We start from the raw sequence: 22,341 nt of genomic DNA on the forward strand, positions 1-22,341 counted from the left end.
CCCATGCGGGAACCGGAGGACCAACCAGTGTCAGAGTACATCTGCTCGCCTCCTCCTCCAACAGACGCTGACGCATCGCCCATGTCTCCTGTCATATCAACTGGACTTGCCGCAACGGGCAGATTGGTGCGTGGGGCCCCAGCAGATTCGACCCCTACGTCTCCTGTCATCTCGACCCGTTATCATCGGGGACACTTCCGTCCGTACGGGAAGCCTCCTCCTCGAGACTTTACGTCGAGTCACACAACGCCTATGGACGTCAGCCATCTCCAGGACACATCCATCAAGACCAGTGCAACAATTTCAAAGGGGGGAAAAGTGTTGTGACTCGCCGATCATTTAAAGTGCCGCCGCGCAATTACGCACGTCCTCTACGTGCGGCGCTGTCTGCCTGCCAGCCATTCAGCAGCGGCGCCACCTAAGCGGCCAGCCGAGCAGCGGCCGCTAGACTGAGACTCAGTGCTTATCTGAACGCTAACGTGTTCACATGTCAACTTACTCTGTGACATATATGTGTTGTGTCGTTTCTAAATATACTTGTTAAACTAGAAGTTCTAAAAAAAAGTAACAATCATTCATGTGGTTTGATGGTTCTTGCTAGATCACTGGTATAACAAAGTCCATGGAAGATCTTTTATGACTGAACCACAAACGAAGCCTCAAGACACAAGATTTGTAAGATATACAAGGAGCCCAAGGCTTGCCCTGGTCCCCGACTTCACAGCCAAAATACAGTATGTATACCTTCCTAATATATGGCATTATGGGCCTCCTTCGCAATGTCAAAGTAATTTGTCTGCAAATATAGCAAAAAATGTCACCATTGTTTATACATTTGTGAGGCATATTGAATCTCAGTGACCACCATGCTTCAGTAACATGTTCTTCCAATACATGAAGATAACACAGATCATAACAGACTGAAACTATGCTTAAATGAAACATGCTCCACTCCTCCCTTCCTCTTCCCCCTGTTGCTACAGCCCCAGGCTAAAAATAGCAACAAAATACAAAATACACACATCTATTGCTGTCTGAAATTTCATCACTCTGTCTACCATAAGTGAGATTTCGAAGGGATTGACAATGAATCAATGTGATTATAATTAAATGTAACCCTCCCCCCCCCCCCTTTAACTTGGAAACAAGAACTAATTCGAGTTTTTCATTGGCACTTTCATTACCAGTGTGGCCGATATAGTAAACGACATTTATTTCATCCCAGTTACGTTTCCACTGTTGGCTAGTGTAATCAAAGGTTGATTTGAACACCACAGTGCTTTTACATGTGTAATCTTATTGGAAGTAGTTAGTATGTTCTTGACTTGTTTCAGCTTTTGGATTGATATACACAAAATTATATGAAGACTGACAGTTTAACACGGACTGCAAATCAGAATGCAGCTTGGCATCTTTCACAAATATATATCATTATTACAGGTAAAGAAGACTGAAAATCATGTGATTAACTGAGTCTGAACTGCAAATCTTTCAATTTGTAATCTGATGTTTACCTGCAAAGCACCAAGAAACTCTTGCTAAATATACAGACAAATAAATATCACTTTAAAAGTAATTTATCTGCCCTGACATTACCTTATGAAATGGAAAAATTACTCACCACATCAGAAGTCTAAGGCTTTTCCACATGGCAACCTGCTCCCTGAAGGCTCTATTAGTTCATCTTGCTCTCTCTCAGTTGACTCTTGGAGTTCTGGTGGAAGGTGTAGTTTCTGCAAAGGGAAGTAAGACTCCATTACTGTTTCATTGTACTACACTAATATCTTTGTAAGTGCACTGTAAATAACATTGAAGTACATGAAATGTCCTCAGACAAGCATCGGATTGTACTGTCTAAAACTCCACAATATTTCCAGAAAGCAGTTACTCATCATCTGCAGGTGCAACTCTGGCCAGCTGTTGTGGTTTGCCTATTTATACATTAGTTTCCGAGAAATGCACAGGTGCTGAGAGATGGGGTGCAACTTCACTGGAGAGGACATTTTCATTCAAAGCCTCCTGTCAGAGAAGCAAGCTGCAGACTACATGCGTGGCTTGGAAAAATTCTGTAGCAATCCATGCACCCGACCACGTGTGTGGCTTAGCTGTCCTTCCTTCAATGTGTTATCTTAATGAAATCATTTCCCTGTGGTCAATGATTCCTCAGTGCCGCCAATACTGCTTTCCACATTTTGCAGAGTTGAAAACCTCTGTCCCTAATAATTAAGTTATTAGCTATACGTATTTCAACTGCTTCTTTAATGACAAAGTTCCAGAATGTGGAGGCCAATCATGGTCTATTCATAACTCATATCATGTTCTGTATCAGGACAATGTTCACCAACACGAAATTCTTGTGGTTGAACTAGTTCTGCGAGACATCTCTGTTCATCGCATCTGTCATTAACAGTGTAACATGTCTGGTCAGTGTATGATTTTCCACATAAACACAGGATCTCTTATACTCTTGGTCTTCTTACAAGAGGATTCCCCATAGGTCATACACTGATTCAACACCTATGTTGGCTTAGGTGCCAACACTCATCATTTTCTGAGAAAATGATGGCCAAAGTTTTGATGCAACTTCATCAATGCTCTCCAAGTGAGTTTGTAGTGCAGTAGCTATAACCACAGATTTAAATCCTATCTAATGCATTTTTAAGGGCCTCCAACTCCCAAAATTTAAGCAGTGGCTGGCTTTGAACCTAGGACCCTTTGATATCTACTGAAAGGCGCTACCCCTAAATCGAAGGTTTGCCCAATTGCCGCACTACCAGTTCATGTGCATACATGGTGCTTGAGCAGACTAATAAAGTAGCATCAAAACTTTGACCATCATTTGCTCAGAAACTATTGAGTGTTGGCACCTAAGCACCCTGCCAAGTTTCTACTGTATTGCCTAAGTGTATGACAGGTTCTCCTTGTTAGACATAGGTATTCTTTTACTGAAACCAGTGTCATTTGCACTCAAATTGGATGACAGAAAATGCATTTTATTCATAGTTTCCTGATGAGCCTGCTGACCTTGAAGGACACACTGCCCAGAAAAGGCAGGAAAACCTACATAGTGGAATTCTCTGTTTATTTGGGCTGCTCTCAATGTCTTATCTTCAAGATCAGCAGACTCTCCAAGAAACACCCCATAAAATGTGTCTTCTCTCATACGTCTCAAGTGCAAACAATGCTGGGTTCTGTAAAAGATGACCAAGGTCTAAGGAGACCAGGAATTTAAGAGATCTTGTGTTAAGTGTTGAAAATCATACATTGGCCAGAAGTGTCGCACTGTTAAAGAAAGATGCGATGAAAACATATATCACAGAAGACTAGTTCAGCCAGAAAAATTTGCTGTTACTAAAACGGTCTTGATACAGAACATGGTATGAACTACAGGGACCAAAATCCACATGTCCATCTCAATGTACTGGGAGTCTTTCATTTCAGAAGCAGTTGAAATACATACAGCTAACAATGTATTTAACAAAGACACAAGTGTTCAGTTCATTGTAACATGGGAACCAGCACTGGCAGTACTTAAAAATCTGTTGGCTGCAGGTAAACAAATTATGTTAGATAATACTGTTGGGGAATCAAATGCAGGTTGGTTGGCTGCTTGGTGGATTTCGGGGAGGTGACCAAACAGCGAGGTCATTGGTTCCATCGGATTAGGGAAGGATGACAAAGTAAGTTGTCCGTGCTCTTTCAAAGGAACCATCCCAGAATTTGAATGAAGTGATTTAGGCAAATCACATAACATCTAAATCAGGATGGCCGGACATGGGTTTGAACCATCCTCCTCCTGAATGTGAGTCTAGTATGCTAACCACTGCACCTCCTCGCTCTGTCCAAGGCAGGACAGCAATATTGTGCAGCTTAGATAATACAACGTGACATTACATCCAAGAATTTTTCAAGCAGTTATCATGCTGGGAAATCCTCAAACAACAAGATACAGAAGCAGTTGTCACTATTTCACTTAGTCTCTCTCACCACTTCCCCAAATGTATCCCTAAGTTTCTCTGATTTACTGCTCTCAGTACATCAAATGCATGGAAACACAATATATAGTATTATGACTGGTCTAATTCCCTATCGATTAAATTTTTAAATGCTAAATTTATGGAACATAAACAAAAAATAAGATAAGAAATCAAACAAGAATATTTCAATTAAAAATAAAAGTAAAATTGACATCTAACTTAAGGTTTATACAAACAGTGGAGATTCATTGTGGCTTTGTCTTGCTGGAACCTGGGCATAACCTGCAACAATCCCTTGTGGAAATTGCTAAACACGGAAGCAAAACCTCAAAGACACTTGTTGTAAGCCTATCACAAACTATCACACGACATATATTCAGATACTTTGCACATTTCTGTTACTGTTATATATTTGATAGCATGTGAAGTATTAACACAATTTTCAGTTTTAGTAGAACACCTCATGTTCACTTTATTTACTTTTTTGCACTCACATTTTGCTTCCTTCTTTCAGTTGTAAGTCAGTTATGGTTTACTTTCAACACTGTATGAGGACAAATAAAAGTGAAAGATTGTTTCTTCCTTTGTTCAATTACAGATCTCATGTAGTTTTTCTTCAAACTGATCCATATGCCTTGTATAGCATTAAACATATTAATAAGTTTCACAAGGTAATCAATCAGAGGAATGCAATTTTCATACCAAAAAATATTGGCCATCATATTTCTAACAGATGAAATCAACTTTGCCTTTCTTCTTGCTGAACCCCCCGCCCCCCAAAGCTTGCACCCACTGATTTGATTTTATTCTTGTTTCACTTATAGTGTGAAATGATTGATAAGCTCATCCACAGCAACAAGTTGAGCACAAAATAGGTTTCATTTTTTTAAAAATGGTCCAAACGTTGCTAAGAAAGTCATACAGTGAAACCTCTATACAACGTTTTTCAAGGGACCACAAATTCTGAGCACTGTATAGAGGAAAAGACTGTAAAGAGGAAGGCTACCAAATAATATTTATAGGGCATTACTTAAGATAGGGATACCACTAATCAGCTTTGACAAATGGTGCCATAGATGACATTTTAAATTTTAACAATACCGTAATATGATATTCATTGCAAATGATCAATGTATCAAATGATAAGTTTTTGTAATTAAAACATGGGGCCCGGTAGGTGGATGGGTGAAAGTAAATCGATCAGTTTGTACTGTAAAATGTTATAACAGATTCTTAAGATATGACATCACTGTCCAAAGCTGACAGGTGGTATCCCATTCTTCAGTTGACCCAATTATAGAATACGAGCCAAATTTTATGATATACTGCACATATTACATAAAAACACAGTAAGAGGTACAGATTAAAAAAGAATTAGTTACAAAAAATTACTTTAATAATTAAATTATAAAATGGAACTTAAATTTGCACAAAACTCTAGGAACCTATGTAATCTGAAAATCACATACCTATAATTTTTAAAAAATTCAAGCAAGCATGTTTGTTTTCTATTTCTCCTTGACTCTATGGCAATCATTTCTTGCTTGTTTTGTCCTCAAGTCTATGGCCCATCATATATCTCCTGAATGTTTCAAAGGCTTCAGCCGCCTTAGTATATGAGGGCACAGGGTCACCTTCCTTGTCACTGTCACTTTCACTACCACTATTATTCTCCAAGCTTCTCTCTGCAGTCAGCTCCTCAATACTTTGTACTCCTGTGGTTGCAATGTTGTCATCCACAGCCACAAAGTCCTCAAAAGTGACAGAATCACTGCCTATTAATTCCTGAAACTCTTGCAAATCACTTGCAACATCTTCCACAGGAGCTGCCATCTCATTCTCACAGAATCCGTTTTTGTGAAACAGTTTTTAATAGATTCAGCACTGACTTCCCTCCACGAGTACATAGTTAAATTCATTGCCTGTAAAATATTCAGCGTCAGTTGTGAGCTCTGCTGGCTTCCTGGTTTTCTTTGGTCCATCAAATTCAAGGCCTTTTTTACAAGGGCTGTTCTATATTTAACCTTAAGGGCGTGTATTATTCCCAAGTCCAAAGGTTGCAGTTGGCTGATGCAGTTGGGTGGCAGGAAAATTACTTACACATTTCTCAGAAAGGATACGTCTGGTGGATGTGCTGCACATCTATCCACAAACAGCAGCACTTTCCTTGCAGCACTCCCCATTTTGACGTCAAATTCTCTGAGAACACGTAAAAATATGTCACTTGTCATCCATGCCTTCGCATTGTTTGTATATTTTTCACTGCCATCGGCGTTTGTACACAACAAAACGTTAAGACATTCCTTGCTCTTCTTACCACCACGGCAATTTTGCCCATGAAAAGTAAATGTCTTATCCAGCATTAAACTGAAAAACATGCCGTCTCATCAGTGTGATAAATGTCACGCAGTTTGTTGCCATGTATCAGATTGCGAGAGTCTGCATCCACTGAGTTACAGTTGGTTCGTCCACACTTTTACTTTCTCCACATTCCACTTTGTATACAACGCCATGATGATGTCAAAATTTATCAATCCATCCATTGGACGCCTTAAAATTTTCCATTCCTACCTGAAGTGATATTTGAAGCACCTTCTCCTTGAGAATAGTTCAGTTTATAGGAATGTTTGCAGTGTGTGCTTGCTGAAACCAAGTTAATAAAACTTCCCTCATTTCGTCGTAAGACGATGGTTTCACACGCATACGTTTAGAATTTCCACAGTTCTCAAACCCTTCCATGACCGACGAACTGTTTTTCATAGTAGTGTTGAGTGTTGAGGGGGCCAGTTCAAATTGCTTCACTAGCTCCACGTGACTCACACCAGGAGATACCTCCACTTTTTAACAACACAAAACTTCTCTTCCAGAGAAATATTCTTCCACTTTTCACTCATGTCCACTGATGAAAGCTTAAAAAATAAGTTATATCGAAGACACACTCTCACTAGACACACAAACTGTTTGCTGCTCAGCTCACACAACACGCTACGAATACAAAGCATCAACTGAAATAGCACCAAAAAGATAGCAAGCAGAATGTGCGTCACATGTCATGTGACCAGGTTCTGCCACTGACATATGAAACACGCTGAGTGCGAGCTTTCTGAGCCAGTGCAAATTGTGAATCCACAGAGCGGAAAACTGTGTGTCTACATCCAGTCACTTAAACGTTATAAAGAGGTAAATAATTGACCAGGGTTCCAAAAATATGAGTGTTACATGGAGGAAATTGTAATATAGAGGAAACTCAGTAAAGAGGAAAGTTTAACACTGTTTATATGGGCTTTTAGACGGGACCGAAAAAAACAGACGTAATATAGAGGAAAACATTATATGGAGGAATGTTATAAAGAGGTTTCACTGTATTTGCATTTGCTTTAAGTTTACATTCAAGAACTTCAGCATCCTTCTGGCACACTATTTTCTTAAGATAATTTTTTTACGTATAATGTAATGGAATCTTTTGTTTATATGCCTATGACATCAGCTATTTTATAATTAAGTCGTCAATCATTCAGACGAATATTCAGTAGTTTCTCAATGTTTACAGTGAGGTAGCAGTTTCAAGATGTCTTTCACTTGTACCATCTTCAGGGTAAGTTCAACCATGTTTGTGCTTAAGTGTCTATACTTCAACAAATGAAAATGGAGAATGTGATTCCTTAAAAACATCATCAGCTTTGAATGAATTTCAATTGGTGATAAATTCACCAAAACAAAAATGTTGTTATTGGTGGTTACATAAACGAATGTACTACAATGATAGCAATAATAAAATAATCTGTGTAATTTTAAAACTGTTATTATTGTGGTAATACAATGAATAACAAATTTTTTTATCATTTACTGTGTTGTATCCTACACATCTTCATCTACATCTACACCTACATCAACATTTGTGATCTGAAAACCACTGTGAGGTGCATGGTAGATGGGACAGACCACTGTACCAGTTATTGGGGTTTCTTCCTGTTCCGTTCACGTACGGAGAGGGGAAGAATGACCGATTGAAAATCTTGTTCTCACAATCCCTGTATCAGTGATACATAGGGGGTTGTAATATATTCCCAGCATCGTCATTTAAAGCCAATTCTTGAAACTCTGTTAACAGACTTTCTTGGGATACTTTATGTTTATCTTCAAGAGTCTTCCAGTTCAGTTTCTTCAATCTCTGTGTGACACTTTGCCATGGATCAAATAGACCTGTTAACATTCGTGTTGCCCTTCCGTGTATATGTTCAGTATCCCCTATCCCCTGTAAGTCGTATTTGGTACAGGCCCCCAACACGAGCAATACTCTGGAACCACTCACATGAGTGATTTGTAGGCAACCTCCTTTGTAGACTGATTGCACTTCCCCAGTATTCTACCAATAAACCAAAGTATGCCACTTGCTTTATCCATAACTGAGCCATGTGATCATTCTGTTTCATATCCCTACAGTGCTTTACATCCATGTATTTGTATGAGCTGGCCGATTCCAATAATGACTCACTGATATTATAGTCATAGGATAATACATTTTTTTCATTTTGTGAAATGCATTATATCATATTTCTGAACATTTAAAGAAAGTTGCCAATCTTTGCATCGCTATGAAATTTTATCAGGATCTGACTGAATATTTATGCAGCTTCTTTGAGACAATACTTAATCAAAGATAACTGCACCATCTGCAAAAAGTCTGAGCTTACTATTAATACTGTTTGCAGGGCCATTGATATACAATATGAACAGCATCAGCTCCAAATCACTTCTCTGGGGCAAACGTGAAGTTTCTTCTACATCTAAAAATGATTCTCCATCCAAGATAACATTCTATGTCCACCCTACCAAAATTTCCTCAATCCAGTCACAAATTTCACTTGATACCCTATATGAAACACCTGTCACAACATAAAATAATTGTGATTCATACTTTGTGTGCTCAAAATGAATCACTTTTCTCTACTTGAATATAAGTTCATCCCTTTGCCTCACAGAATGAATAATATTTTACTGTCATGAATCTAGATGCCATATTACTGCCAAATACAGGATATTAAATATCTCACCTATTGGTATGAGTCATACATGATTTTGCCACCTTGAAGCTCTCAAATTTATTGCAGAGTGAACAACAGACAGAAATACATGCAGAGAATACAATTTCTTATTTATGTGCTGGGTCAGATATTCACTAGGATTTAAGAAATTTGTGCTAACTACAGTTTGAACCCTGACCTATGTCTTTCCCATGTGGCACACTTTAGATGGCATCATCTGAGCATGCATTATAAACTGACAGCAACTCAACTAGCTACTGCCTCTCAGTCTTTTCTAGCCACTACAAAATTGCCCCCACTCACATTCCAGGGAGGGTTCAAAATACTTGCAGAAAGGATAGAAACCTAAGAATGCGTAAACTGTTAAGTGTCCGGTATTTTGAGAGTTACCTGTATCACAAACTTCTTACGCCGTAAACGGAAGGCAAGATCCAGGCTTTCAGGTATATGTGGAGCAAGTGTGTTGATGGCTGGAAGCTTACGAAGGTGAAGTAAGCCATTGTAATCACGTAGAGCAGGTAAAACATCACCTTCCCATGCCTCCAGTCTAACTACATAGTCCACCAAATGTTCAAATCTCTCCACTGCACCAGAAACTGGCTGAAAAAAAAACAAATAGCAGTTGCACATAAACTATCAGTGTGACAGACATGTTTACAATAAACTTTTACACTGTTGTGACTACCAACATGTTATCAATTAGAAGGAATGGCCACAGACAGGGGGTGTATACTAGAAACACACAATATCTTGTAAAGTGTGCTCTACAATATGACAGTTGTGACCTCAGTGGCTGTTTCACCACATGTGCCAACTGGATTCTTCCCTCACACCAGTTCCTCAGAACCCCACAGGTGGGAACTGGCATTACAACATGTCCTCTGTTCTCGCACCCCACATGGCTTTAATTAATGTTGATATCTTCGGTCTCAGCATTTCTTCTCAGTAACAATTTCTTTCTTCACTCCCTTTTAGTGCTCTGTATCTTTTATTTTTTAACCTGTCTATTTCCTCCCCACTTCTACCACGTATAATTAGTTGCTTTCTGATCTTATTAAGTACAGCACTATGTTTTGTCAGTAACCTCTATCATGTGTTTTACCCATCTTCCACTTATATGGTCACAGGTTTTCAGTTTCCAACAATCAATCTTCCCTTCTCATCCCATCTGGTAACTCTCCCCTGACCCGAGTTTCTGGGCGACTTTTCCATTACTATCACCATTTCCTACACTTCACCAATCCTTTTCTTTATCCCTCTTCCTCCCCATTCAATTCTACAATCAGGAGGAGGTGCAACTGGCTCCAAAAGCTTGCACACACCTCAACTTTTGTTTACTGGTGGAAAAAAATCACAATATCAAAAAACAATTACTGTAGAGAAATGATATTTTGGGATTACATTTGTCTAAGTAATCAAACAATGGAAACTCCAGGTAGGAATATCAACAATGTAGGAAAAGATAGATTGCTGCTTACTATTTATAGTAAGGCACATTAAATTGCAGACAGGCACGATTAACAGACACTCACATGTAGCTTTTGGCCGCAGCCTTCATCACACGTGCGAGATCACTGTCTCCAGGCACTAATGCTCAAGTTCACAACAGTGTTACTAATTGTTCAAGTAATAATATAGCCTGCCAATGGATACTGCTGACTAAGGATAACGATACTGATTTGTCTGCTCATTTCATGAGTAATTACACAGACTCTACTATTAGCTATTAGACGGATAATTTCCAAATTCATATTTTATCAACTTCAGCAAAGTGTTCACATTCTTTTTGTGCAACTTGACTGCATACGACAGTTCCATGTATAACCTCTTCTTACCACAAATAAAGGACTGTGAACCATGTTGATCACACATTCTTAAATGAAATGGTAAGACCATGCTTCCTGCTAGAAAAGATGCACACAGCTTTGAATGTTACAGAGAACCAGCAATGTGTACATGGTATGATTGACAAGACACCACTATTGATAGTAGTTTCCATTAAAACTGGTCTGAAATCGAAGAAGTAGTAAGACATGGTGGTTGTCTTTCATCATATTTGTTTACCACATAAATCAAAGACTTGATAATGCAGCCACTAGAAGTAGAGAGGGAAGGAGTAAGATTAGGAGGCCATGACACCAGTGTCATCAGATCTGCTGACGATAAGGCACTGCTTGGAGACAAAACAATATATCTTCCAAGAAAATTATTTAGACTTGATGAAATATTGCAAAAGTATGGAATGGGAATCAACACAAAGATATCTAAGGTGATGAGTGGAGTGGAGTGTTTTTTGCTATGACTGTGAAAGCTGGAAATTGAAGAAGAGAGAAAGAGTAAAAAATTGTGGCATTTGACATGTGTATTTGGAGGAGAATGGAGAAATAAAAATGGGCGAAGAACAATGAAGAAATGGATAGGGTAAAGGAACACAGGATTCTCTTAACCCCTGTTAAGAAAAGAAAAGCAAGCTCCATGGGACACATACTCACAAGGAAAAGGAAATCAAACAGCTATCAAACATAAGAGTTGAAGGACAGAAGAAAATAGGAAGGAAAAGAATGAAAATACTGGATGAAGTGGACTACTAAGCAGTTAGCCTGAAACAGGATCAGTTGTAGACAGCAGCTGTGTCAGGAACCTGCCTCTATGCTAAACACCATATGTTGACTATCCGGCTCAAGGTCCATAGTACCTCCTAAATTTTATAGGCATTTTAAGGAGCTCAGAAGATTTGTATGAAAGAGGAAAATTTTGTGAATACAATAATGCAGAATAAGACAAGAGATCTCTTTTTATATGAGAGTTATAAATAGCTACAGATGATACCAATTTACAGCTTGCAGCCCTAAATTGCCAGAGGACATCTGACGTCACTGCAGCAATAAAAACCTACATCTACATCACATTAATATTGAGATAATCAGCAACCATCTGCAAAAAAGAAATTTTATGTCCTTAAACTATTATTGACACTCATAATTAATGTGATAGTTATAACCTGAGGAAGAGCTCTACGTGCCTAAACCAGTTAAGGAAATACTTTCGTTTTTTTTTTTTTTTTTTTTTCATGCAACTAACTGGTTGCTGATTATTTCAATGTATACAACTACAGTAGCTGAAGATGGATAAAACAGTAAACACATGTTAACTCTACAAAAGAAAAAGATGAAGTTTCTGTGAGTACATATGACTGGATAAATATATTGAAGAACAGTACTGCTAACAAAGTACCACATAGCTAATTATACCCACCTTGAGTTCAACGTTAGCTGCAAAGTTAGTGTACATGACAAAATGAGACATTGATGGAAATAAATATGTGCACCACATCTTTCCCAGAGTAAATAGATCCAGCAGGAATGACAAAACAACAAACAGACTAACATTTTGAAATATGAGGACTAACTGCAAAAAGCAACAAAAAGACATTATGTGTCTTCAAGTAGAACTAGAACATGAACCAGAACCTCAAGTCAGTGATAACGAGGATCCTAAAGAACCACCTTAACAGCCAAATATTCCAGAACTGAAGAAGAAGAGGTGAAACAGCTGTTTATGAATAATCTTTAATTCCTTTAGACACAAGTATTTTAGAAGCACAAAATCAAATCTTTGCCACTATAAAATATTGTATCTCAACAATCTGTTTTAGGGGGTTGTTTGAATTCAAAATTTTAGTTGGTTTCAGGCCCATTAATGGGTTAAAAATTGAAATCTCATCTAAAAGATACCTTAGCACAAGGTAAAAATACCAATCTTTTGCAAAAAAGAAAGATAACGGGGGCTGTGCAGGCTATGCTGATTTTTCTCATTTTGGGGGCAGTTTATTTGGTTTTTAATTCTTGCACACTATGATGTGTTATTGGTGTGAAGGCATTAACAATGTGACGTGTAATTTTGACGTAAAAAAGTCTAACATTTGAGATTGAGATTGTATGGGGTTGGGGTTGGGGTTGGGTTGTTTGGGGAAGGAGACCACACAGCGAGCTCATCGGATTAGGGAAGGACGGGGAAGGAAGTCGGCCGTGCCCTTTGAAAGGAACCATCCCGGCATTCGCCTGGAGCGATTTAGGGAAATCACGGAAAACCTAAATCAGGATGGCCGGACGCGGGATTGAACTGTCGTCCTCGCAAATGCGAGTCCAGTGTCTAACCACAGCGCCACCTCGCTCGGTCTAACATTTGACAAAGGCCATTTTAAGGGCAATAAATATGCAGAATATGTGTCTTAAATATGTCAAATTAAATAATGGTAATAAAGTGAAACTTTAAAATGCTTTATCTCAAAGCATCTATTTTCTATCACCAGTATTCAGCTTCTTATAACTCACTCAAACATAGAGTCACAGTAGGAGCAGCAAAAAGATTCACACAATTACAGCTTTCGGCCATAAAGGCCTTTGTCAGCAATCGTCACACATACACACATGCACGCACACACACTCACACAAACGCAACTTGCACACATGTGTGCAGTCTCAGACAACTGAAATGAGCAGTAGCACCAGTGCATGATGTGAGTGGCGACTGGGTGGGGGTAAGCAGGAGGCTGGGGTGTGGAGGGTGAAGGATAGTATGGTGGGGGTGGCGGACAGTGAAGTGCTGCAGTTTAGATGGAGGGCAGGAGAGAACGTGGGGGGTGGGGGGGGGGGGTTAATTAGCGGAAAGGAGAGAAATATAGAGAAATTCAAAGACTGGGTGTGGCAGTGAAATGACGGCTGTGTAGTGCTGAAATCGGAACAGGGAGTATTGCAGGGAAAGCTCCCACCTGCATAATTCAGAAAAGCTGGTGTTGGTGGGAAGGATCCATATGGCACAGGCAGTGAAGCAGTAATTGAGATGAGGGATATCATGTTTGGCAGCCTGTTCAGCAACAGGGTGGTCCACTTGTTTTATGGCCACAGTTTGTCAGTGGCCATTCATGAGGACAGACAGCTTGTTGGTTGTCATGCCTACATAGAATACAGCACAGTGGTTGCAGCTTAGCTTATAAATCACATGACTGGTTTCACAGGTAGCCCTGCCTTTGATGGGATAGGTGATGTTAGTAACCAGACTGGAGTATGTGGTGGTATTTTTATTTTATTTATTTTATTTATTGATTTATTTAACCTGGCAAGATTAGGGCCATCAGGCCCTCTCTTACATCTAACCAGGCATTCTACTTATTTTACATTCATATGTTTTAGTAGGCATGTTAAACTACATCTAGTACAAAAAGTGAAATAAACAATTTGAAAGGTACACCTGGAAAAATACATACATATAGAGTTTATATTCTTAGATCACAAGTACTGTTATAATTAGACATTATTGAACAGACAGATTTGAGATAGGAGTGCTGGCAGCAGGGAGTATGAGGGAGACTCATGGTGAAGGGAGGAGAAGAATAGAGAGACATGATGAAACATAATTAAGGAAATATAAAGGAAAAGAATATTGCGTGGCTAATAGAGATAGATGAAGAGGAAGGCATCTCAGGAGCAACATAGGAGACGCTAGCTTTGCTATTTGACAGATGATGGGATTGTCCTTGTACATTAATTTTGTGGAGAACTTTATGAGGATGATAGTAGGAAATGCTTCAACTTCTTCTTAAAAGCAGCAGGAGATTGAATTTTGCGCAAGGTAAGGGGCAGTTTGTTCCAGAGGCGGACAGCGGCAACTGAGAAGGAGTTTGCAAAAGTTTTTGTTTTGTGAGTGGGCACAGTTAGGATACCAAATAAGAGTGACCTCGTGTTTCGATTGTGATGACATGACAGGTTTTTAATCTCTGAAGCAAGGTACTGGGGTGTTTGCGCCTCGAGGAGTCGGTGGAGTAGACATAGAGTGTGGTAGTCGCGCAATTTGTCCGGCCGCAGCCACCCTAGCTGGGAGTATGAAGCACTAACATGATCGTATCGGCGAACGTTGCAGGTGTAACGCACACAGGCATTCATGGTTAGCTCTAGCCGTCTTTTGTTTTCACTGCTCATGCCTTGTTGAATCACATCACAATAGTGGAGGTTCGGTAGAACGAGTGCTTGCACGAGCTGGCGTTTCAAGTCCTGTGGAAATATGTTCCGAAACTTTTTGAGAGCATAGAGACAAGCAGACGTCTTTCGGCACACTGCGACTGTATTCTCCGCCCAGTTGAGATGCTCATCCAAAGTTACACCCAAGTTCTTCACTGTTTTCTGATATGGTATTGGAGTACCGTCGAGCAGAATAGGAGGTAGCCGTTCGCGGAAATCTGAACCTATTAATTTCTGATGGGCTATTAAGATTACTTGCGTCTTTTTTGCATTTAGTTTAAGCCCCAGGTTTTTCGCCCATGTCACTACTGAAGACAGATCATCGTTCATCTGAGCGATTGCAGTGTTTACATCTTCAGGTCTGACGCTTAGGTAGAGCTGGAGGTCGTCGGCATAGAAATGATATTTACAGGAGGACAGAACCGATGAAATATCGTTGACATATAAAGAAAACAAAAGTGGTCCTAAGACTGATCCTTGTGGCACTCCCGAGGAAACATGTTTCCAGGAAGATTTTTCATTTACGCAGACAACACATTGCTGTCTGTCTTTTAAGTAGCTTTCAAACCATCTCATTGCACTTTCAGAGAAATTAAGCTGTTGCATTTTTCTGAGCATTATGTCAAAGTTAACAGTGTCAAAAGCTTTGCTGAAGTCCAGTAGCGTCAATATTGTTGCCTTTCGATTGTCGATGGCATATTTCAGGTCATCAGTTACTTTAATTAGAGCAGTGTTTGTGCTGTGATGTTTACGGAAACCGGATTGAAATTTGTCATATAGGCTGAATTCATGCAAGTGTTCAGTGATTTGGTCATGAACAATATATTCAAGTGCTTTGGAAACAGCAGGCAGTATGCTAATTGGTCGGTAATCACTAGGCAGTTGCGGGTTTTCGATCTTAGGGATGGGTCGAATTAGGCTTCTTTTCCATGCAGTGGGATATATTCCGTTCACGAGGGAAAAATTAAATATGTCAGTTAAGACAGGCACTAAGATATCGGCAACATTCTTAATCATGGTTATACCGATACTGTCGTTGCCTATTGCATCAGAAGAGATTCTCATTATTGCTTTTCTTGCCGTATTTGTTGTTACATGTTTTAGATGGAAGGTATCGTTGTTAGTTATCCTGTTTAGGGATTCTTGTGGACGGTAATTATCAGCTGTGCTGGTATTCAGAGGTGCAGAGAAGAATTCATTTAATTCGTTAGCTGACACATGAAAAGTGGTTTCCGATTTTGCCTTTCCGACCCCCAAGCTACGGAGATTCTTCCATAGAGTCGTGGGCGTCAGATCGCTGCATACAAGGGAGCGAGCGTGCCTGATTTTAGCATTGCGAATGCATTGTTTCACTCTGTTCCGTAGCTTTCTATATTCTTCGAAACGCTCGGGTTTCGGATCTGCCTTGAAACGCCTGTGGGCAGCATCCCTATTAGTCATCATTTGACGTAATTCAGCTGTCAGCCATGGAGCAGGAGATTTTCTTACACGGATTGTGCGCACAGGTGCATGTTTGTCATAGAGGGCAGTGAGTTTATCACCAAGTTCATTAATTTTGCCGTCGATTGTGGGTTTTCTGGTTATTTGATGCCATGAGATTTCTGAGCAATCGGCTGTTAGAGCGTCAAGGTCAATACGTTTCATGTTCCTACAAGTTATGTAACGCGATTTGATCCTTGGGGGCTGCACAGAGTAGGCCAGGAATATTACATCATGTGCTGAGAGGCCAGGGGCCGATGTTTGACCAACATCTCTTACTTTGTCAGTCTGTTTCGTTGCGATTACGTCTATAAGAGTATGACTGTGCGCCGTATGGTGTGTAGGTTGTAATGGAAGAATGTTCATGCTATTGCAACTAAACAGTCTTCTTAGGTTTATTGCGGAGGGAGTGTCTCTTAGCAGGTCTATGTTCAAGTCACCCATTACGATGACATGTTCGTATTGACACTGAAGTGAATGTAATTCCGACTGGAAGGAACTCATTGAGCTTATTTTTGGCGGCTTGTACACGACGCCAGTCAAGAATTTCCGACTTTGTATATTTATTTCAATGAACATGAATTCAGCCTCTTTTTCTTCAGCAGGATTTGACGTACATAAGACTTTCGCTTTGAGATCTGTTCGTATATACGCGCCGACGCCGCCACCTCGCTTTTTTGATCTGTCTGCCCTAAGAAATGTGTACCCTGGGAGATGAATAGATGCAGAGGATATGTGTGGTTTCAACCACGTTTCGGATAAGAGGATTACGTGGTAGTTTAGTTGGTTGAAGAGGAGTCTAAGTTCTTCGTAATGTGCAGGTAAAGACTGGATGTTGCAGTGAGCTGCTAAAAGCTCTGACGCGTTCCGCTGAGCAGCCTGAAGTAGGGTGGCAGACTGGTTTGTCCCTTTGTTAGGCACTACCTGCCGCGAGGGGCACTGGCCGCTGCTTCCGCCAAGTGACATAACACAGGGGTGTCCGAGATTTTGCGCGCCCTGTGTGTGACACCGCGAGTGCCGAAAGAAAGGCGACTGCTAGAGATTTCCTGAGGTTGCGGGAGTATAGAAAATGGATTAGTGGTATTCGGTGCAAGGAGAATATGACCAAAACAGTGACGGCTGTGTGTCACTGTGTATCCTCTGTCGTACGAGGAGAAATGTAATTAGCGTATTTGAAACAGCTTAGGGTGGAAATAAGGGAAAAGGGAGTGATTTAAGAGGCCGATGCTGCCAGCAGAGAGAAGTAAGCTTAATAATTAATAGATTATCGTAGGAAGCTAGAATTAAATTGAAATTTACTAAAGTGATGCTGGTAGTGATTATCGTAGGAAGCTACAATTAGATTGAAATTTGCTAAAGTGATACTGATAGTGATTTTTGTTACGAACAATTTAAACCGAAGAGATGGGTGATTAATGAACTAAAGGAGAGACTAATAATTGCAATTAGAACTAATTCAGAACGGAAGAGAATAAACTGAGAAAATGAAAAAAGTATTAGCAGTAACTAAAATTAAGTAATGGTTAGAGCTACAGACACAAAAAAATAGTGAAAAGTTAATACAGTTACAAAAACAATTAGTTGAAGGTACAAATATGGGTATAATTAAAAAATTAATAAAATTACAAGACTATATCTGAGTATAGGGCTGTTACAATTTGCAAATGGTGTTAAGTTTGCACTTTTGGCTCGAGTAGCTTCACTTAATACTATTCAGTTCTGTCATGCTTGTGACTGTCTTCTTTCCAGCTGCTGTCTTAATGATTACTCTGCCATCCTGAGTCCACACATTCTGAAGACCGAAATGGGATATGGCACTGTTTAAAATCTTTAGCCGTTCGTGTGTCAGATCTTCCCTTATTGTAAGCCCTGTCCTTGCTAACTTCTTCTTCTGGGTAAAGATCTCTGCCCTTTTTCGGTACGAGATAAATTTAATTATTATTGGACGAGGTTTGGTGGCACCTGGTAGTTTTCGTCCCACCCGATGGCTCCTGTCAATGTCTGCCTTGGTCACTTCAACTCCTAATTTTTCACGCGCAACCTGTATAAGCAGGTTGTCCGTGTCTTCTTCTTTATTTTCTACTACTCCAAACAGTCGTAGACTATTTCGCCTTTGGTACTGTTCTAGTTCGTCAGTTGCGGCAGATAGTTTCACTTCCAACTCTCGTGCCTTTTTCTCGTATTCAGACACAGACTTTTTTAGTGCTGTAATTTCGGCAGTATTGGCCTCAACAGTTTCACGCATTTTGGCCAATACTGCTGCCGTTACAGTATCTGATATAGTGCCTGCTATCAGATCGAGATTGTTTTTATTGCGAAGCGCAGCGTTTACCTCAGAGCGGACCAGCTCCGCTATGCCGGGAGCCGCGGCCGCACCTTCCGCCAAGAGCGAGCCCGCCGCACCTGCTGCTTCCCCGCTGCTGGACGCGCTGTTGTTGACTCTTCTGTTTACCATTTTCTCGAAGATATTGGCGGAGCACAGAAAAAAAAATAGCACTACTGCACAGAACACTGTTGTTTACACGATTTCCACTTGTACTAGACAACACCACCTGCGAGAACACCTTCGAATTCGACTAAATTTCGCGAGCCGAACTTAACACGTGTTACACTGCAGCCGCCATGTCACATAATCGAGGTAGGAGGATGTATGGGACAGGTCTTGCATCTAGGTCAATTACAGGGGTATGAGCCATGAGATAAGGGATTGGGAGCAGGGGCTGTGTAAGGATGGACGAGTATATTGTGTAGGTTCAGTAGACAGTGGAATACCACTGTAGGAGAGGTGGGAAGGATAGTGGGCAGGACATTTCTCATTTCAGGCACAACGAGAGGTAATCGAAACCCTGGCACAGAATGTAACTCACTTGCTCCAGGTCCGGATGGTACTGAGTTAGAAGAGGAATGCTCCTCTGTGGCCGGACTGTGGGACTTGGGGAGGTGGTGGGAGACTGGGAAGATAAGGCACAGGAGATTTGTTTTTGTACAAGGTTGGGAGGATAATTAAGGCCAGTGAAGGCTTCAGTGAGACCCCCAGTATATTTTGAGAGGGACTGCTTTTGACTGAAGATGCGATGACCATGGGTGGCTAGGCTTTAGGGAAGGGACTTCCTGGTATGGAATGGGTGGCATCTGTAAAAGTGGAGGTATTGCTGGTGGTTAGTAGGTTTGATATGGATGGAGGTACTGATGTAGCCATGTCTGAGGTGGAGGTCAACATCTAGGAAGGTGGCTTATTGGGTTGAGTAGGACCAGGTGAAGCAAATGGGAGGGAAGTTTTTTAAGTTCTGGAGGAATGTGCATAGGGTGTCCTCACCTTCAACCCAGATAGCAAATATGTCATCACTGAATTTGAACCAGGTGAGAAGTTTAGGATTCTGGGTTTTTAGGAAGGATTCCTCTAGATGGCCCATGAATAGGTTGGCATAGGACGGTGCCGTATCCTGGATTTGTTTGTAGGTAATGCCTTCAAAGGAGAAGTAATTGTGGGCAAGGATATAGTTGATCATGGTGACTAGGAAGGAGGTTGTTGGTTTGGAATCCATAGGGCATCTGGAAAGGTAGTGTTCGATAGCAGTAAGGCCATGGGCATTAGGAATGTTAGTGTACAGGGAGCTGACATCAATAGTGACAAGCAGGGCACTATGTGGTAAAGGGACAGGAACTGGAGAGTCGGTGGTGGAAATGGTTAGTATATTATATGTAGGAGGACAAGTTCCGGGTAATAGGTTGAAGGTGTTGATCTATGACAGCAGAGATTCTCTCAGTGGGGACACAGTAACCGGCCACAATGGGGCGTCCTGGGTGGTTGGGTTTATGGACTTTAGAAAGCATGTAGAAGGTGGGAGTGTGGGGGCTGGTAGGGTTAAGTAGAGAGACGGACTCTGGGGAGAGGTTCTGGGATTGGCCTAAGGATTTGAGTAGTGACTGGAGGTCCTGCTGGAGTGGCAAGGTTTGTAGCTGGAAATATCCAACAGCTGACAGAGTCCTTCTGCCACGTAATCCTTGTGGTTCAAAACAACAGTGGTGGAGCCTTTGTCTGCATGTAGGATTGTCAGGTCAGGATTACTTTTAAGATGGTGGACTGTGGTTCTTTCTGTGGATGTAAGGTCAGTTTGCATGTTGAGGGATTTGGGAAATGATGGTGAGGCAAGGTTCGAGGTTAAGAAATTCTGTGAAGTTAACAGGGGGTGGTTTGGAGGCAGTGGGGGTGAATCATGATTGGATAGAGGAGTGAACTGAGTTAGGCAAGGTTCGATATTGGTGTTTGGTTGAGTCTGATTGGTCAGGTTGGTGGCGAAAAAGTGTGTTTCCACTGTAGGGACAGGGAGAAGGAGAGAAGGTCTTTAACTAGTCCTGCATGATTGAATTTGGGAGTGGGAAAAAGGTGAGGCCTTTGGAAAGGAATGATATTTCTGTGGGACAAAGGCTTCTGGAGGAAAGGTTCATGACTGTGTTGTGTGTCTGTTTAGGTTCTGGGTTCTGTGAGGTGGTGGAAGGGAGTTTTGGAGGGTGGGGTAAGTGTAGCAGGTCTACGAGACAGGGTTTGTCAGCTATGAGGGAACGTGGAGGAGGTCTGCAGGTTGTTGTAGAGGTGGTGGACAGTGGTACTCCGAGTGTTTTTTGTTGTACCTATCGCGACTCAGCATCTCCGCTCTAAAATATAGAGATAGAAATCTGCTTCTTTTATAAAATGTTCAGAATTTAATGCTAGACGTAAAAATTATAACAGCTCGAAAACCAATATTGTGGACAACGGGCTCCTTTCTGCTTTCCATATCACATACAGAGGAGATATTCAACAGATCTACTGAAATCTAAAGTTTCACATAATTTTATTTGGTTGTAAAAGGACAATTATACTACCATAATAAATATTAGTTAGGTTGCTTATGAAACTATGTCCACAAACTAAAACAGAAAGTTTTCTAACATATTCTAACTTTCTTTCTAAAATCCAGTGGGTAGAACCTACCTCAAACAGATGCCATGGCAGTGTCAATAAGCAGACACCAAATGCAGAACGGATAAGTGAACGAAGGCAATACAGAAAGTGGCACAAGTCACTGATATCTTCCACAGGCCCCCACAGTGGAGAACCTATGCTAGTCACACCCACCCTTAAAATACTTCGATGTTCAGGATTCACATGTACAGAGAACCCTCCTTCTTCAACATGGTCACGGATGAATTCAAGCAGTTGCCCATAGTCAGCTTCAGCAAAGTGACCTGCAGATTAGGAGATCCATATTCCAAAACACATCAAGCTATAAGGAAAGTATAGGATGATCATCAAATAATATAAAATAAAAAATTCATGCAGTGGTACAAATAAGCAAAATGAATTCTGGACCCTGATGTTTGATAAAAATCTGAAAGTACAGTGTTAACAAAAGATCAGAACAGTTTGAATGAACCACTGAAATAAATGTGAAAAGTGATACAAGCCGAGTAATGGATAACATCTGTACTTTTAGTATTTTAGTTCCCTGCTTGTTTTATGAATCACATGTACAGTAATTCTCACATGAAATATGTCAAAATGTTGTAAATCCAATATACAACTATACAAGCACTTCCATGATTAAACCCCATCACAGGCTTAACTCAATTCTAAACTAGCTTAACAGGGAAACACATGCGCACGCATGTATGCGCATGCTCATGCGCGCTCGGCCACCCACTCAGCCACCCACCCGGCCGGCCGGCCACCCACACACTTTATATAATATTGCAAGTTAACATATTCAATGAAGTATAGAAGCATATATTGTGATTGTGTGTGTGTGTGTAAAATTTGATGTTGAGCACCTCAGAACTTAA

The 22,341-nt window shown here is 40.6% G+C and overlaps 1 protein-coding gene across 2 annotated transcripts in view; it reads right to left on the reverse strand.

Annotated features, from left to right (window-relative positions):
• LOC126203815 (elongator complex protein 4) overlaps positions 1 to 22,341 on the reverse strand; it is a 55,591-nt gene that overhangs the window by 21,045 nt on the left and 12,205 nt on the right. For both annotated transcript variants that reach the window (XR_007540379.1, XM_049938184.1), the window contains exons 5-7: positions 21,494 to 21,747; positions 9,413 to 9,622; positions 1,622 to 1,733 (exon numbers count right to left, since the gene is read on the reverse strand). Coding sequence is in view for 1 of the 2 variants with exons in the window: in XM_049938184.1 (XP_049794141.1) it covers positions 1,626 to 1,733; positions 9,413 to 9,622; positions 21,494 to 21,747 (572 nt within the window). In the remaining variant the exon portion in view is untranslated. The remainder of the gene's footprint in view (positions 1 to 1,621; positions 1,734 to 9,412; positions 9,623 to 21,493; positions 21,748 to 22,341) is intronic.

The sequence above is a fragment of the Schistocerca nitens genome, chromosome 9 (genome assembly GCF_023898315.1).
Source record: "Schistocerca nitens isolate TAMUIC-IGC-003100 chromosome 9, iqSchNite1.1, whole genome shotgun sequence".
NCBI lineage: Eukaryota > Metazoa > Arthropoda > Insecta > Orthoptera > Acrididae > Schistocerca > Schistocerca nitens.